Source organism: Trichoplusia ni, chromosome 22 (genome assembly GCF_003590095.1).
Source record: "Trichoplusia ni isolate ovarian cell line Hi5 chromosome 22, tn1, whole genome shotgun sequence".
Taxonomy (NCBI): domain Eukaryota; kingdom Metazoa; phylum Arthropoda; class Insecta; order Lepidoptera; family Noctuidae; genus Trichoplusia; species Trichoplusia ni.
The window spans coordinates 1,870,588-1,890,260 of record NC_039499.1 but is presented as its reverse complement, the minus strand read 5'-3'; the positions used below and the strand labels follow the sequence as shown (position 1 = coordinate 1,890,260).

At 37.7% G+C, this 19,673-nt stretch overlaps 1 protein-coding gene across 4 annotated transcripts in view; it reads right to left on the bottom strand.

Annotated features, from left to right (window-relative positions):
* The window catches only part of LOC113504618 (RNA-binding protein Musashi homolog Rbp6), a 453,082-nt gene that overhangs the window by 129,983 nt on the left and 303,426 nt on the right, over positions 1-19,673 (bottom strand). For all 4 annotated transcript variants that reach the window (XM_026887011.1, XM_026887012.1, XM_026887013.1 and 1 more), the window contains exon 6: positions 18,617-18,709. In XM_026887011.1, coding sequence (XP_026742812.1) covers positions 18,617-18,709 — 93 coding nt within the window. The remainder of the gene's footprint in view (positions 1-18,616; positions 18,710-19,673) is intronic.

The following is a 19,673-nucleotide window of genomic DNA, read 5'->3' as shown; positions in this document are numbered from 1 at the left end:
AACTCGTCTATTCTGTGTTCTCGTCGTGTGACATAGTAAGTTTCGATCGACGTGGGTGCGCCACCGGCTAACTTATCACTTAGCCACGAACAAATTAATCCAAGAAGATTACCGTCTTAGTACTATGACCTGTCCCGATAACTCAAGAGCGCTGCCGCTCGTCCTTTATCGTTCTGGGCTCGATATTGCCGTAATTTATTCCGCAGAGAGCCAAATTAAATATAAAACGTCGTTGCGGTGTATCACTGTTAGTGACTGTGATAAATGAAGCCATTAGTAACGCGAGCTGTACTTTTTTCGGTTCATCCGGCGGCGTCGACAGGCCGGGGGTTGCGGCGAGCGGGAGTTTGTGGACAATTTCATTAGAAAACGTTATAAGTGTGTTGTCGGGTGACGGGGTGACGCGGGTGACGTCGGCGGGGAGGCGTTCGCGGGGCGGAATTACAAGCGGCGCGATAAATTTCGTCGCCTCGCGACATTAGGCTCGCGGCGGTGTAGGGGCGCTAGACACCGGCGCAGTAGGGCCGCAGCCGCCGCCGGCGGGAAGCGTTGATCCTTGCGAAATTAAAACAAGGAACGTCCGTAGCGAACTATAAAAACGTCGTATAAATCTCGGGCGGCGCTCTCGATGTGTGGACTGCGAGGCTTTATCAGGACTCCTTGGTTATTTGTGTTACACGGCGTACAGGTGTGCGCCCCGGACGATATTGATCGCGTTACGCCCGGAGGGGATACGACTTTTTTTACTATTCCAATAGTTTTATTCTTAAACGTTCACCAAAGTTTACAGATTGTATCTAATAAAGCCGATAGCAAAACTAAGTATTGCAATTACATAGTGACTTTTAAACGCATTTTTATACAACAAAACGTTTAGCTCTTTGTATCAATGCGATGATTGTAACATCCTTCCAAATCCGACCCAACAATCGTAACGTGCAAAACCCCGTGAAGTTACCAAGCCATTCCATGTAATACGCTAAAAAGTCCATTTGGCTAAAACTATAGGCCTGCGATCTCAATTTAAAAATCTACAACAAAACCATGTAAAAGTGTTGTTACTGTTATACTGAAACCTTTCATATCGTTGTTACATTTTTAAAACAGTTTACCCTCGACTCTCAATAGAAAAATGCTAGTACGATGTAGTGAAACTGTTGTATCAAAACCTTATTTTACTTTTATTTTAATCATTTATGTTTGTAATATTTTGTATTGCAAATCCGAATAACAGTCTAAAAAACGAATCGAAATATTGTGGAACATTCAATCTTATACTTGTGCGAATAAAGTGCAAATTCAGATGGACAAAAAGATTTCTACGACGCATATACACCAAGACATCTCAATTCGTCTAAACGAGTGCTATAAGCTGTTTCTTCAGTCTCTCGACATCGCATATTACAGAGCGCACTTGTGGTCAAAGGTTTAATATTAAATGATTAGGTACTGCGCTTCTGTGGGTGGACTATAAAAACCAGACCACTCTTACAGACACTAAGAAAAACGAACTGTTATGAAACTATGTCGCCTGTACTAAATACATAGTTACATGGGCATCATTTTGCGGTCTAAATAAGTAGTTTTTCCTCCATTCTACTTTACAAGAATTATAGATTCATAAAATATTAACTTGCCCACGTATATAACAAAAATAACAATTAAATATTTCCACGATCTTTTTATTGGAATATGGCGACATATTAAACCTATTGACATTATACAAAAAAAATCTACCACCAAGTCATTCAGAGATATTAGTGTCAGCATTTCTAGAATAAGAACTCAAGAGAAAATTCCAAAATGTAGGGGTCAGGGCCCTTTAGACAGTCTAGACATTATTTCTTATGATAAAGGTCAGTGACAATGTGGGACGAAAGTAATGGCAGGAGTTTTATTCAAGCAACCGACCCCAACTGATGAGATTGGCCTATCAGGTTAAAAAAAAGTCAAGGGAAAAAACTCAGAATGTTAAATTTTAAGATAAATACGAAACTAGGCTAAGGAGTTTTTGCCTAATGATATCCTAGGTTCCAGTGCAGATGTACTTGGATGGACAAAATGTACATGGAATATAAAATCCACCATCAGCAAGTATGGTAATTAAATCTCAATGATTTTTTACATTGGAAGACCAAGAGGCTCTTAAATGACCACTACAGTATAGTACAGTATTATACAGAAAAAAATAAGAATACGTTTGTTTAACAAATGATTTGAGTAAAAAAAGCATTTTAAATGCCTCTAAAACAAGACAGAAACAATAGTGAGACTTCAGAAGTACATTAAACTGAAAAAAGTAAAGTAATTGTTAAACTGACCGAGCCAAGTTTGGGAGGAGCAACTGGTAATAAAAATGGCTAACAAATGTTCACTTAGACGAAACTATCAAGTACTAGCCAAGCAACAAATTACTGAATATCCTAACTTAATCGATAAGGCTAAAAAATAAGTAGCATGATACTTAAAGTGTCTAGTTTCATCCGTAATGAGTGCTTCCTCGTAATAATCGTCGGTCGGCAGGCTATGCAATGTTGCTCCCTAATGAAAATGTTCTAAGAGCTCGTGTTTAATGTTTATTTACTTCCACTTTGTTTTTTACATCCCCCATTCTTATGGTCTCTGTAAAAGCGAGGGACATTAAAGGGTAAGAAGTCAGGACTTGATTTCTTTTGAATTGTCCGGTTGAGTTTCAAAGGTCGTGCTAAATATGCGGGATTTAATTTTAATTTTGCGGAATGGTTATTGGTGCGATTCTTTAAGAGAGTTTTTATATTTTTTGGTATAAGTGGATATATTTTTTCGTACTTTTATTTTGTTATTTAATTGTTTCATTTTATTTCAGCATCCCTTTGCGAGTAGTTTAATTCAATTAATATAAAATTAAATAAAAAGCTACAACCTTTTATATCCCAATGATATAAAGATTGTATATAAAACTATTTTTATAAGAAAATTACAAAAGAGACAGAAATGACGCGTAGGTTTTTTTTCAATTAGACTTTAATATCTAACACTTAAACTTTTATGTAAGTTTTAAGTGTTTATTTTAGCTATTAAATTATATTAGGTACATATAATTTAGAATTAAGAAAATATTTGACTACAAAATATTACCTACTCCACTGCTAATTTAGTTTATGTCCACTTTTTTCATGTAAAAACTTCAAACTCCGCTTCACAAACACAAAGAAAAAAACAGTACAATTTTCCATACAAAATCTTCACTCCAATACGTTTGTAACAAATGATGTGCGAACTCCCAAGGACCTCCTAGATTTGTTATTTTCATAGGAACGCTTTGACGAATGCCTGAGTCAGCCAACCGGAACAAAAGTTAGATCTGTTTATTATAAGACAAAGAGATTGAAACTCTCTCTTAGTGTAATTGAGACAATAAAATCTGCTTTAGTATTCTCGTCGTAGTCTGTTTCATCTAGATTGTATGTAATAATGAATTTGGTGGATGTTTTTATATTGTTAATGCTGTACTTGTGAATGCATGTATTTGATTTTGTAATTGATATGAGATATGTTTTTTTGTCATCTTTCGTCACTGTTATCATCATCGTCATCATCATTATCAGCCCAATGTCGGGCAAAAGCTTACCTTTGTTTATACCATTTTCTCTATTTATCAAGTAAAGAGTTTCAAAGTAAATTATAGTGGTGTCAGAATAATCAGGAACAGATTAAAATGGATATACTGGCCAAGCACCATGCAAAGACCGATTTTATATTTATAACTAGTTTTTAAAGAAAGTAACGGCAAAAATAATTGTTGTATTTTTTACTCCTCTGACCCTCAAAAGTCTGATTTCAAAAGTTGATAAATGTATAACCGATACACAGATTCGTGCATCAATGACTTCAATATCTGCTTACCTGCGGCGATCTACACGAGATAATACTAGTGACGTTAAAAGGGTTCCAGCTTCCGCTGTACCTACGTCATCGTGTCAATTTGGCCGAGCACGTGAAAGCGGTGACGTTTTTTCAGATTGACGGCTATACCCGAATCTAAATCTTGCCCACCGATGCCTTGAGTTATGACTTGATATGACAAATCAGACAGTTTATGACACAGAGAATAAAGGTAAACGTCGCGGAAATTTCACGGATTATCGTGGTTTTATTTTTATGTTATCCAAAGTTGTTTGAGACTCATTTTGTGTAACATTTTATCATAAATTTAAAGATTGTAACGTTTTGTTTTTGTCTCACCTTTTAAGGAAACATTTTGTGCTTGACCGAACAAATCAAAGATGTATACTGTGACAGTAAATCAAATCCTTAAAATGTATGAAGTCAAGAATTTGGTTGCGCCACCTCTGTAAATTGTAAGCTCCTTATTGAGATGCATTACGGTGCGCCCCTGCCCTATCGACATTCACAGCGACACGGTGTTTCCGCGCCAAATATTTATAGCCTACAGCAATTAGATTTTTTTACAGCCTCTAACTTAGTAAAGGGAACTTTCCAAAGATACATTATCTAATTCCATCGTCGCGGATAACAGTTAAGCAGATTTTATTACTTGGACGCTGATGAAAGTACGCCTTTATTGATTTTAAGGACGGCATTTGAAAGTATTTAAAGCTTCGTGTTGGGTCATAAAAAGTTTAGATTCGGCAGTTAATAGACTTAATTTTTAAAAGGCGAAACAGGAAACTGTTTTTTCTACCCCAAAGTAAGCAAACAGATATATCCTTGCGATGAATAATTTGATACTCTGATGGTTCTTATTGAAAATTTGAACAAGGATCAAGAAAACGATGATAAGGATTTTGCTGTAGGTAATGGAAGAGATAAAGTACACGAGGGATGTAAGAAGAACTCAAATCATCGCATATCCCAAAAGATGAACGTACGTACGTCCCTAAGCCTCTGGATGTATAAAGATGGGGTTACATTTGAATAAAATTTTATTCGAAGAACTTACAAAGACCATAAAAACGTACGTACGCGCCGCATTCGATTTGAAATCATATTATGACTTTTCAACATGTATGAATGCAACTCGGCTTCCTATTTCTCGTTCCTTTGCTATATTGAATCCTCCATGTAGTTTCTCCGTTTTCAATCTGGTACGTACTGTTACGTAGCTTGATGTTACGAAATATAGCAGAGATGAGATGATATAAAACACATGTTGCGCGCAGTATGAGATCTCCCCACCATCCAATAATTCAAAAATGAGTTAAGCTCCTCCATGATGGTATGGTTTATTGCAACTTATTTATTGGCAATTTCTTGATTTACGATCTTTTGTATTATGACGAGACGTATGAAATGAAGATTACGTCTTTACGTATTGTGAGACCGTTTCTCTGTTATATTACATTTGCTGTTACGATTTGTTTTGAGATTTCTTTATAACTTTTTAGTACGCATGCTGCGATGAAATAATTATAATCACTTTTTATCAAAAACGCATTCACTAGAAACTGATCGTCAGATGTTACATCAATATTTACATTTCATAAGCACTCCCTTTTTGTAATTTTCCCAACGACTGACACAAATATCAAAGTTCACCTTATCAAAAATCCTATGAAAACTTTAAAGCTATTATGACAAGAATTTAGCGAGTCTGCTCTCGTAGTGGTCTGGTCGTGGGTAATTCCATTAATCTCTTACATTAGCATCGAGGGCAGGTCGCCATTTGATCTGACACGAAACCAAGCTTATATACTTAGAATACTACATATTAATGCTTCTAATGAAATATATTTTCTCTGCGGTTACACTAAGGATAGTGAGGAATATTATGAGGATGTTTTGCGGTTAATATTTAGACAAGCTTAATGCTATTAAATGTAAGTGAATAAGTATACTTTAGTAAAACATGACGTATTTGTGTTCCTTTTAGTTATTAAGAGCTTTGACCACTGCAAGACTTAATATTTTGAAAGACTATGATATCACTGGTTTATGAGATTAAAATGTCAAAGCAAAACACATCGTGTACAGATTCAATCGTTTGTGCCATTTAAATAATAACTGGTAGCAAGATGCAACTAAGCCTTTTGTAACTTTCTGAAGCATTATTATGGCAGCTTAGAGAATACTTAGTCTTTGTTGTAGTCGGATTTAGTTATGCTCGTATAAACACAGACAATTTGATACCCGAACTTAGACAAACTTGTTTCTCCTCTTTATCCGCTTCGTCTGCATTTGTAAGTCCTAAGCTTTTGTATTTAGCATCAACATTTTCTCCATATTTGTTTACTTGTACGAGTCTTCATGTATTCAAATGTTTAACATTCATACGATTGATTCTTGCACTATCCGATACAGTGTGCTTCCTCAGCCGCTCGTGAATCTCCCTTATAGTCACGACACCTCCATTTATACCCAAATTCAGGCGAACCCACCCGAACACCCGAATAATCCACCGAGGGCCGTTCTGCTCTCTCGTTTGTTGAAACGCCAAATCGCAGCGCATTATTCTAATTCGCTTTCAGGATAGCTTTCGAAGACGCTATTTATTTGCGTCGTAAGCTCAATCCACGCCCTACCCCTAACCACGCACTTTAAATTAGACAGATATTTAAAACGATATTCTTATTAAATGTAAGAGAAATTTCAAAGTTACAGTGAAATTCTTGGTCATAAAACATTCTCATTAGGCCGTTCTTATTGATAAACGAGGCAAGTTAGTTGCAAATGAAATCGCGTCCCGTCCCCAGGTCTCAACACCGATAGCACTTATAATAAATTACAGGAATGAAAGGAAATAACTTTTCTTATATATCATGATATAATGTCGGAGCACATGTGGCAATCTTTATTCCACAGAAGTGCCGCAGAAGTGAAAGATATTTCAGATATAAAAACACGTGCCCGATGCTAATAAAGTTGGGCAATATCGGAAAGGTATTTTGTATGAACGGTTTCCCAGGGAAGCCAGAAAAAAGGGACATAAAACGAGAAGAAACGAAAGTGGAAATATGGCCAAGTCATATTTTATTTACTGCATACAATCGAACCTTTATCACGGTTTGTATCGAGTTAGAGTGTTGGTTGTGGGCTCCTACAGTTTAGGGGGATGGTCGGCACGGGCGCTATTGCCTTATCTGCTTGTTTATATTTTACAGCTGTCAATGGAACACATTTCCTGCTATCTGGGGAAAAGTTTGGCGAGACATGTTTGACGTCGGAGTCTGATGGCCGCGCTTTGTCACCGTGTGTGACACGATTGTATTTTCATGGACGTTACATTTGCGTCTCACGAATAAATTATAACTTTGTCCTACAATGTAGGTCTGTTGGAAGATTTCGTGTCTGCAATATTATTCCCCAACGCTTCTACCCGTACCGAAGACGTATACATCAAAAGGGTCCAGAATAACGTTTTCTAGGCCAACAAACAGCAACAAAACAATGTTGCAACTTCATTCAAAATAATGTTTGAGAACGGATTTATAAAATGTTAATGCACTATCCTGAAAGCAATTTTAAATTCGCTTTCCAAATCAAGCAACAACAATTTCTAACGTACACGTTGAATTGTTCTGAAAATACTAAGCTTATTTCAACATCGCTCATATTATATCCCTGAATGCTTACACTCGCTTTTATTTGATGCTTGCATAACAGACCAATTTAGGCAGCCTCAGCTGAACGAAATTGCACATCCTATTGTACCAAACGTGGAGCAGAATAAAATTAGAGCGCACCGAAAACATGTTTGCATTGGAAATATTACTCCATCAGCCCTACCGGCCGCCCGCGCCGGAGACAATATCTGTGGGCCTCTCCTCGTCTTTTACATATTTGCAACACTAAAACAAAAGCCGAGTGCATAAAATTTACGTGACTGAGCGCGGCGACCGCGGCGGAGCAAGGGTTAAAAATAAACCTGAGAAGACGTCGAGCGGAACAAGTAAATAAACCTCTCGCAGGCCCAACTTAAGACACTGAAGTGTTCTATCGGTGAGGTTCAATAATTGGATTCGAAAGAAAGGAATTTTACCGAAAAAATGTTCGACAATTTGTCAGTCAGCGTGGAGGGGGATCTGGGCGACATGATCGTGCTTCATCATCGTTTTTTCGTCAAAGTGGCTGCCCCTGCCCCACGCGGACCGCCCCACTAGGGAATTCTTATTACTTCAGATACATTCCGCGTACACTAAAATCAACTTTCCTTTAAATAACTTTAATTCTCTCAGTTCTGCATAGCGGAACTCGAGTGGCTTTATTACTTCGGGCACGCTTGCCTTTGTTTTTTTACGATATCTGAAACGCGGCGTTACAACATTATGTCGCAAGTGAAGAATGTTGTGATGGCTCGACTTGACGATAAGATTTAAAGACAAACATTTTTCTACCGTGATAAAATACGCATTATAAAATTCCGGCCAGTCCCAAATTAGCTACTGTCATTGCTAAAGAAAATAAAGTCCTAGAATAGTTTTTTAACCAAGTACTAATAAGTTAGTTTTTAACTAAAATATTTTATGATCTCATACGATTTGAGCATACATATATTTTCCAATTTAGATAGTATACTGCGGTAATAAATATGATTGATAGTGGAAAGATTTGCAGTTAAACCGGTGCGGGGCGCAATGGCGCGCCGAACGAAGCCCGTGAAAAATACCTTTTCATCTTGGGAATTCGTGCAGAGATGCCGAACTCTTATATTTATAAGGTGAAACGAGAAATAAACAAACCGAATGGATAGAAAAAAGGAGCGTACCTTTCGCTTGCTACGGCTGTAGATCTCGCTGATTGTGAGAAACGCCGAGCCGCACCTTGAATTATTAGACAGTTTGAATTGTCACCCACCGCCCGTTTCAGTTGTTATTTTTCGCTGTTTCCTCCCCACGTCACCGGATAATGCGTAAGTGATAAAACAAACAGAAACTTGTTAACAATACACTAGTTACTTTAGTTTGCGTACGGAATGTTAGCATTAACAATATAATTCAAACTTTGTTCCGGATGAACCCGGCGCGAAGATACTTAGGTATACATTGGCCGCGTCGACCCCGGCCGTTTTGAATCTCACAATTGAAAATAACCATTACCCGGTAGTAGAGCACAAATCTGGACGTTCACACAACATTTCGGTTTAGTAGGTGTGTGAAACCTATACAAAATTATTTGTTTTCTCGTATCAGGAAAAACAAGACGTCTGACAGAATTTTTATCTCATTTAATGTATAAAACAGAAGTGCCGTGACCAAGACGCGTATCAAAGGATCTCATCCGAGTGAAATATTACCTTTCACGTGCAATTTCTTCCGGGAAGTGTCGGCGCGTCTAGTCCAATCAACATGGCCGTTCGCCTAATTATGTTTACCGTGTCCCGCTGCCTCTGTGCACGACGTGGATTCATTCCATCCCCTCTAAATGTTTATAGAAACTGATTATTTCGCAGTACACGCTGTGTACGCACAACATTTAGGCCAATTTTACGACATTTACATAACGCCTGCCTATTCGAGTGGAATGTATGTATGAGTAGACAAATAAACAGAATACTGAGATTTATTAGCACATTTGTATTTCGTACAAGTTCAGAAGTACGTTTGACTTAATTTTGATGATTTTTTTGTCTTAAAATACGAATGCCACAACGTGATTCAGCATCGCAAAACTGATCTTTTCAGAGAATTTTTCCTCAAACTCGTCATAAAATAAATGAATTAGCATACCTAATTGTCCCTCGGAACGAGAACGAAAAAACGAAGAGCTCCTCCCCAGAATCCGGACGGATTTCTACGAGGCAATCAAAATTTAGGAATAATTTAACAGCTTGATCCACATGCAAAGCCGTTTTTTATAGGATTTTAGGTTGATGTGAGAACAAAGAATTATATACGGCGCAAAGACAAGAGGATTGCGAAATTAAAATGCTTTAATTAACGTCAGATGGAAAGAAATAAGGGGAGTAATTGAGTCAAATCAGCTTTGACTTTAGTCCGTACTGTAAATCTTCAGCTTCACACACGCGTGAAACCATCTCTTTTTGATTCAAGAGAGCTTTGAGTAGACGACTGTACGGGCGTACTGTTCCTTGCTCATTCGAATGTCTCCGTTGATTTTCTCATTTCAAAGACGATTTTTTTTCTGGGCCGAGATAAGTAAATCGCAGGGGTTTCGATCCTACATGTAATATACTACCCACGTAACGTATTCCTGTATCTGTGTATATTATATTCACAGCAATGTTAATTATTGTTCACACAGGATATTAATATTAATTTAGCTTGGATGCATGAATTACGTGTTATTTCAATATTATGTAGCTAAGTTCATGTTTATCCAAGTTGAATTGTACTATAAGAACATACAATCATTGACTGAACTGTTCGAAAACTAAAACAATAAAGAAAACATCTAATTCTCTCTTTAAATTTATTTAATATTGAGCGTAGTTTAAAATGGAGAATCGTTGCTCAAAGTGAATACGCCTAACTCGGTTTCTGGAGTAAATATTGTATTGTAGTTTGCAACTATGGACTTAGGCTAGGTTTACATGAATTTCTATCTCGTCTAACCCATGGTACATGTTGTTAGAGTATAGTTCTGCCGATGGTACAGGTTAAATTGCTACACATGGCGGTCCCAACCTCCTTGGTTTGTTATATAACTCCTATAATTCCCAACGAATGAAGACCGTGTGTTATACAGATTGCGTATTCACCATAATCATAATAATAATAGTTAGTACGTTCAGGATATTAATATTAATATTAATTTCGCGTGAACGCATGATACTAAGTCAAATTAGATACGGTAGCACTTGAGAAGTGCTGGCTGGTTATATTTAATTATCACGTTGATTATTGGTTGGAATAAGGATGCACCTTTTAAGAAACAGATATCGATAAAACAATCAACTTTTTATCGTAATTGGAAATATAAAAAAGCAAAATATGATTTCAATTTATTAATTTATAAAAAGAATATGAGGATTTAATCTTTTACCTATGGAACAATCACGAGATAATTCGCGTATAGATAAATGCTTTCACGTAATTGCGAAATCGGTTTCCACCTCACATATGAAATTGGTTTCAGGCTTCATTTAGTAGCACAATTTGTGCCGCTTTATACTAAACCGCAATATACATGGTGCTGAAAATTAAATCGGAATCTTGTTCAAATTTTGTTTCTGCTAACATTTTAGAAAAGTGAGATCTGTTTGTTGTATATTGACAATCTCAATCATTAAGTATTCTAAACTGAAAAGAAAATATTTATCGGCCAAAAACCAGATAAATATATATTCTAGTGCTAAGTGTTAAGGTAGGTTTTATATGTATAGACATCAATGGGTCTATAAAGCAAAAGCCGTGACAAAAATCTAGTATTCTATATACCCTTGACCTCTATCAGTCTGACCTTTACTGCTTAACCAGACAAATGACGAGATCCGAAGGGCTTCAAATTGGGCTTAAAATTAAATATACTGAGCAACAGCAGTTAAGGGCGCCCCTTTGAAGGGTGCGGACGTAGGCTTAGGGTGTTACTGGGCACTGGCCTAGGGAACTATTGTTATGTCCGACTATGTTCACGACAAATTATCAAAACAAGGATGAAGAAGACCGACATATTTGTAAAATTGAAATCATGACTCAATTTCAAAGTCGATCATTTTTTTCGAACACAAATGAATTGCAAGACACTTAGGACATAATTTTCAAAGAAGCTTTTAAGCTTTATATAAATCTCTGAACTATTGACCATGCAAACATTACTGCCGCCTACTAAACGAGAATTAAAATCAGTAGGTAAAATGGCTTCCATCGGCCGGGTAACTTCGAGTTTATTTTTTTATATTGCAAATGATCGGCTTATAACGGTCCATCAACTCGGACATTGTAACAGGATCAAGCAGTTGACGCGTGAATTGTATTTATAGCATTTCAATTGAGTTTATAAATTTATATTCCGTGTAGCAGTGTGAAAACATTTTATGCAGTCAAAAAAGCATAATGGCGCCGCGATTTTCACTGGGAAGTGACTAAAACATTATTGTTATTGATTTTCATTTGTTACATCGCATCGGCCGATATTTGTTTGTATTGCCAGCTTTATATTCATTGCATTTCACATCGAATTTTATTTTATCGAATAAACGAACTTTTAAAAATGGAATTCTCTTTAAAAGAAGAAAAAGGTAATTCTGAAAAATGTCGTTACTTACAATTCAAATAGAATAATGAGTTCAAAGTTCGGTGGAACAGCGAAAGAAGCTATCGATTGGTAGATTCTCATTACTTTTTTTCGGATTTGCCCCTCTTGCGAGCAAAGTGTGCGACGTTGCCCGCGGCATCGACAATTACGAGTACAGTACTAGACGGCTAATACAAATCGCTCGCCCGGGGGTGCGTTTATCCGAAATAGGGTTACCATCTTAAGAAGCCAGAAAATTGAGTTTTTTTTTTCTATAAACGATGGTGTGTTCGTATAATTGCAACTCTGTATGCTGCGTCATGTTACCGTTGATAATATAATAATGCCAGCAATTCAGTTCACGATGACGAGTGTAGTAAAAGAGAAAGTAGACTTGGCAAGCGGCCGAGAAAAGTTCAATGAAAAAAGGATTTGTCTGGGAAAATTGTTATTTCTGTGTTATAAGAAAGTAGCTTAGTGGGTGGAATGTCAAAATAGAACATTAACATCACATATTTAATATAAATATCGACTTTCGATACAAAATTACAATATTAATACTTGGGCCTTTCACAAGCCCTGATGCATGGTAACTTTAATCCGGACCGTCTCACCCTCTCACTTAACGAAGGAAAAACTATAACATTATTTCAACATTTTGATCATTCGAAAATAAACCCACGTACTCACATAATAGAACACAATTTAATTTACATTTACATTACAAATGTGTTGTATAATCGAGACAGTGTGTGTTGAATTAAATATCTTTAAATTTTAAATGAATATTTTATTTTACATTTTATTATTCTGATTTGATTTTATGAGACATTCGATTTTTAAACTCTTTTTACGAATAAATCAATTCCTTATTCAAATTCTATATTTTGGCTGTAGATAAAAAAAGACCAAACTAAATGTTTTTAGAAACGTCATAACTTTGACAGGACACTAAATCCGCCATTTTATTTGAAATATAAAACCAAAACTTATTTACCATATAAATCTGAAGTTGCCATTCAGCAAGACGATACGAAACCTTTGTACGAATGTTTAGAAACTCGGGGCTCCTTAAGGAATAATTCCGTGGTTCTATAAACCGTTAGAGAGGGTAATTAGTTCTCCATTAGCCTAATATATTGGTACTGTAGGGGCGTTTTGTTCCGTTCAAACAAAAAAGACGTACTCTTCTTAATACGGAGTGTTTGTAATTGTAGTCTGAGTCGAGTCTTATTTGATTTGATTTTGCGGATTTCTTATTCGATTTCGGAACAGTTTTATTGTGGCTTTTTGTAGTCTCTATTTAAAATCATGAAGTAATTTTGACTCTGTTTAAGTTTAATATATGTTGACTAAAGAAAATTAATACTCCAACAGTATTTAAATCAATATACTAAACTGTGATTGAAAGTATCTACTCTGTATGGCTTCTCGAATATTGAGTCAAGGGATAAATGCCCTTCGGCTATAGGGCAGCCATCTGTCACTCCTACAATGTACCTATCAGTCAATCAAGGGCAAAGAATAGATAGATTTAGATGGCTGTAGATATACGTCAAATATTGTAATATTAAAGTTAGTAGACAACAATTGGATTGCAAGAATTTTTATAAAACTTATCCTCTTAAAGGATTTTAATGAATATATGTAGTTGTATAGCTATAGAATCTTCTACTCGAGCAATATTTATTAGATGATTGCCTAAATTGTTAGTTACAACGTGTTGCTAACTCATTTTCGATAGACGACAAAATAATTGAAAGCGTAACACGAAATGATATTGAAATTACACGTCGGTACGAGTGTCGCCGGCGGTCGGCGCTAGCAGCCTTCGATCAACCGTCAGCGCATAACCAAATTAGAGCAATTTAAGTCAGGAAATTGGAAATGCTATCGGGCGCTCGATGCGCTAGCAACAGGAACGCCACTACCGCACTGGCATTTCAGACATCCACCGTTTCGGCGGCCACGGCTAATGTCGGAACAATGCACAAATCTGGACAGACAGATCCGAGCGGGCCCGAAGATAAACGACAACCGTGGAGCGTTGTAACAACTGATTGATATACGGCCTCCGATGATATCGTAGGTAACTATCGTGTACAGCCGAATTCCTGACCCGCCTCAGTTACAGTTCGAGTACTGTTGACATTAAACGATGTTTAGATAGTGAGCGAGCGTTAAAGTTGACTACCTATCGCTTTTCGACTGTTTGCTTTGGTCAAATACACTCGACTCGATACATCCTCTGAATTTTGCAATAACCGCGAACTTTATGTCCTACGATAATATTATCTGTAAATAAGAAATTTTACTCCCCTAAAATAGTCTTTTTCAAGATATCGCATCCCCATTTCAATCTATTTTGATACTACATAGAACGAGTATTTTCTTAACACTACGATGCCAGAGGGCAAATATGAAAATCAAATTAGCAATCAAGTAGAATTTGAACGTAACAAGCTAGTTGCACAAAGCGATTTGCCTGAGCATATGTACGCTCATGCAGAGCAAGTCTGTTTCCAATTCCCGCCACCAGTCGCAGTCAAGACTCGTAGAGAACATGTCGATAGCCGATACAAAGTTAAGAGCGTATGTTGAGATAATAACAAGTAATCGTGCAAGTTGGATCGCAAGGCAACACTTGCGTACTAGTTATCGGCGGAGACGGTCAGAGTTTGGTCTCGCTCGACGGCTAAAACAATAGCGAATCAAGCATGCAACGGAACTTCCTCAAAGACACCCTCTTGTGCGTGCGACGCTTAGTGAACGCGCTGAACAACTTTATATTGGTTGGGAAACTTGAGCGTTGCCTCCAGCCCTTCACTCACCAGCATAAGGCGTTAAATTACAAGAAAGTACCAACTAGTACAAGTATCTATATTATCAGAATTATATCTTCTTAGAAAATACATATAATTTTAATAATTTATACACTTCAGAACGTTTCACTTTGCGTAATAAGATAGGAATAATTTAAAGTTAATACCGTCAAAATTTCCACAATTATGTCGGCGGAGGAAAATAATCGGTTATTTTTCACGCGTTACCAAATCTAAAAATAATATTAAGACAGAGAGAAAGCGTTTTTACTTAAACATTTCGTCTGGAATTGTTGTGAATAAAGTTGTCCGCTTAACATTAAATATAAGATCGCTTTAGCGAGGCAGATAGACAGATAAAGACGGCATACATTTTCATGAGAAGAGAAAAAAATAAAATATAAGCAATTCGTGGTGAAATTGTGAGGGCCAAGTGTGCGTTTTCTGTCGACTAGGGGCAGAGATTGGCAGACAGGGGGTTGCGGGGTGAGTTGCAGAAGAGCGTAAGCGACAGTCAGGCCGTGAGGGAAAGGGCACTCTCGCACCGGGCGTTGGAGTCAACATTGCGGCCACGGTCCCTCCTAGATAACTCTTAATCGGTACTGGCTCCAGCGATTACACCGGTCGTTCGGCTAATTAATTTTTAAGTCGGTATCACGGAGCGGAGCGTCGACTTTCAAGTGAATTCGACTACGATTTACATATTATTTAGAAGTTCTGTTTTCTTCCTGTTTTCCTTTAACTGTGGTGGAAAACCGACGGACATTATATCTGTCAGCGGCTTGTTAGAGAATATTAAAATTGTTGAAACCTTAAGGTTGTTTTGGTAAGTAAGCAAAGTATTTACAAAAGTCTTGACACGAAACATTACAGTCATCTTAAATGAATAAATGTGAATGAATGCACTATTTGTCACCGAAGTATATGTTTTGATATACCTTCGTAAAACGAGTGATTACACGTTACATGTTAGTTTATTAGCGTCTAATTGTAAACTTGATATCGTTATAATGGTACACTGTAAGCCACAAGTATCCCTTGTCACGCCGAGATCTAATTGTAACAGATTATGTGAATTGGAATGTCAGTAAGTACTTATGAGTACGCACATTAGCCAAGCAATGTCAACCATTAACAGGAAAAAATGGCGTGTAAATTATTATTATTAAAAAAAAATGCAAAGATCACTAAGTAGAATAACAACGAGACGTTTCCGTAAAAATAAATTTTATAAATAAATCAGACTTTCCAACGTCTTCATAATATTTATCACTTCATATTCAGCGGAACACTTCATAAGAATAACGTGAGCGCTTTATAAACAACTGGATTTGGCAAATTACCTTCACCTTAAAACTGTTTCAGAAAATGTATGCCCGGAAGTAATTTCCCGTACGTGTTTGTTTTAGCTTAAGCGTTCTCGCGCCATAAAATTAACTCGCTGCAATCTGTTCTTTTTTTACTCGCCACATCTGTGCAGATTAAACTACCGAAGGCACGTTATCTCCATAACTCTTTAGTTCTACTCAGACAGTCCCACTTAAAAGTTCCCCAATGAAAGAATGCTCTCACAGAGAAATCTCTCGAATAGATCGCCATTATGCATGCGATAGGCAAAGCTGTGTCGCCAGTGACAAAATTTGCGAAGACCGTTCGGACCATAAATCCGACGGTTCCTAAATCCTTGAAAAGGCACTGCCGAGCAGCTTTCATCAGAAAATTTGCCATTATCTGAAGGAAATCGTTACCGGGGTTGAACCTCGCCCACCCCCGGCCCGACGGGCTTTCATTTACGGCGTTGCGTGCATGCGTCCCCGCGGCCTTTGCTTCAGGTGGGCGTAGTCATTCTGTTTGGTATTTAAGTGGCTCATTTGATATTCTGAGACAGTTTGCATTCGAAAAGCTCGCACGTAGAGAGCCGGTATCGGGATATCGGAGTCACGGAGTACGCACACGTTGGAGGGGGGTGCGTAGGGCCAGCGTTCGGGCGCTGAGCTGACAGCAGTCACAACAGTGGCTGTGAGAGCGGTCGCACGTGCTCGTTCGACTCCGTACCATCTCAAGTCCCGCTCGGCTCCCGCACGACACGCACACGCCGAGTTTGCGCAATGTTTATCCACAAATACACTAATGAAGGCTCCTACAAAAGCGACTAGATTGTTAATTAAACTTGCTCAAAATGTGACACCCTTACGAAATGACGCCGGCCGGGAGCACAGTGCACGGCTTCAATGTTATTGAATTAATTTGTAATCAGAATTCTCGGTGTGCGTTCTTGAATTTATTAGTGGTATATTGTAATTTATTAACTTTCTTGAAGTATGTGTCTAGACTGTAAGCCCCATATAAGGTTGTAGCTAAGTCTCAGATTGGAGATAATATTGTAACATTGACAGCCCACAGAATTAATTATTTTTATAGTACATATTTTTACCACCTATTTGTTTAAAATATCTGTACAAAATGTGGTTAATAGAAATGGATAAATTTGGCTTATCACCATTTCGTCACATCTTGTTATTCAATTAAAATAATTGCGGTTACAAAATATTTCGTAGTCACAAAAAGTAATTCAAAAGACCCCATCATTAGGCTACCGACCAAAAGGAATAACCATTCCCTTAATCATTTTTCTTAAAGACTCTTCATTAAATTCCTTTTATCTCTCCCGGGATATTTCCTTCGCTTGGTATCAATCACATTCACTCCGAAAAACTCGTTGGCTTTATTCTAAACTCTCATAATAGGTAATGAAGGTCTTGATCGTCGCGGCCGGTTGCCGGCTGGCGAGCTCCGATTACTTTGAGAGCTAGCACAATGACTCCCCGGCTGTAGCCAATGTTGAATTCTGAAAAGTTCCTTAGTCCGCATCCACGCTAGATACGGGGCTAATTACGACGAAACTTTTGTAGATAGACACCTGCGCTGAGTCGCGGCCGCCAGACAAAGACCAAGTTATCGCAGACTTACAGGCACGCGCGCATCGCCACGCGAATATTAACTTTAAATAGTCACACAAAGATCGCTTTTTCTGTGACATCATTCGAGAGTCGAGACGATAGATTGGTTCCACAACGACAGTCTTATTCAATATCGACCTGAGACAATAACGGCACAAAGAAATTGTTTTCCTGATTTAAATCTCTGCTTTGTTATTTAGTACCCATTAAAAGGACATTAATTTAGTTAAAAGCTTCCATTTCACATAGTGACAGTGACAGATAAAAAATAATGAATACCTAAAATTGGTATGTTCGGAAGAGGAACTAATCTGTTCTATAATTAATTTTCATCAAAACAAGTACGTAAAGAACATTATAAAATAATAAAGTTTGCGAGTTTGACCGACGCGCCAAATTCGAGGGTAACGTGTTTAATTATTATGTGCACAAAATGATTTAGCTGCGGATAAAATTAGCGTTGCCTAATAACAAATGAGACATGACAGTGCAAATTCAGTACACTTTTCCAAAAAGTTTCGTGTAAATTAAATTTCGCGAGCGAAGTTGGGCTAACTTTGTGCGCGCGACGCGGCCACGTTGCGTGGAATATGTTGGCTAAATGCTTCAATTCGTTCTGCTAATGGCTGCTGGAGCTTGCGACGAACACATCCCTACCTATCTAGATCTAACGATTCAATACAAGAAAATGTGAGTACTTACCGGTCCGAATTGTTCGAAGTAATTCTTTACATCTTCAAGCGTTGTGGGTGCCGATAGCCCTCCTACGAAGATTTTCTTTGTCCTGGTGACCATCTGTAACAAATAAAACTGTCAGAATCCACAGAACATAAAATATGGTAACGACGACTCAACACGTAAACAAACAACTTTTATTCACAAATGGTAAAATAAAAATATTTTATCAACGAGTTTCATTTTTCAATGAATTCCGCTTTTACGTAGTTATTTATTTTTATGTGACCATCGGCTTATATGAATAGTAAGCACAAAAGGGAGCATTGGTATGTGTCGGGATTTTGCATAATTTGTTCGGATAGTTCATAACGTAAAAACAATTGGAAACAAGTGAAGGGAACGTACAGCTTGCGAGCAAAATGTTAAAATAATTACCGTTAATATATTATGCAATCCTCCCGCTGAGGCCTGATTCCCGAAGAACGCATTATACTTCATTATTCTTTGAGATAATAACCTTCTTTATCTGACAATGGAGGACATTATTGGAACAACCCTATTATTCTCTTAGAACCAATCTTTATAACAAACAACCTCAGAAAGTGTAATTGAGATGTATTTGCTAATATTTTCATTCCGTGCATATTTTAACAATCACAGCGTAGACGTTTAAAGGGAGATTTCATTATAATGTCAATATCGTTGCACAGCTCGTTCTCAAAGGCCCGTAGTTCTTGTTTTCTTCTTGAATATTTATGGGCGATAATAACGGAGGAAAAATGCACGCCGCGTCAAGTTAACAATGGTCGTCGGGATTTTTACGGGGTTCCCTATCGGTAACGAAGCTGGAAGCTGACTTGGATACCGTAATTACGACGTCACGACGGCTCGCAGACGTCGCGGCGTGTAGGGGAAGGGACCACGCCTCGCCCGCCATTTACGTATCATATGACCGATGAAGTTAACGACAAAAGTCAAACAATTAACCCCCTGTGAGCTGTTCTGCTCGCGTTTTTCAAAGTTCGCGGTCGCCGCAGAAATGTGGACTCAATTCCCATGTATTGTTAGAGTTTCCTCGTAT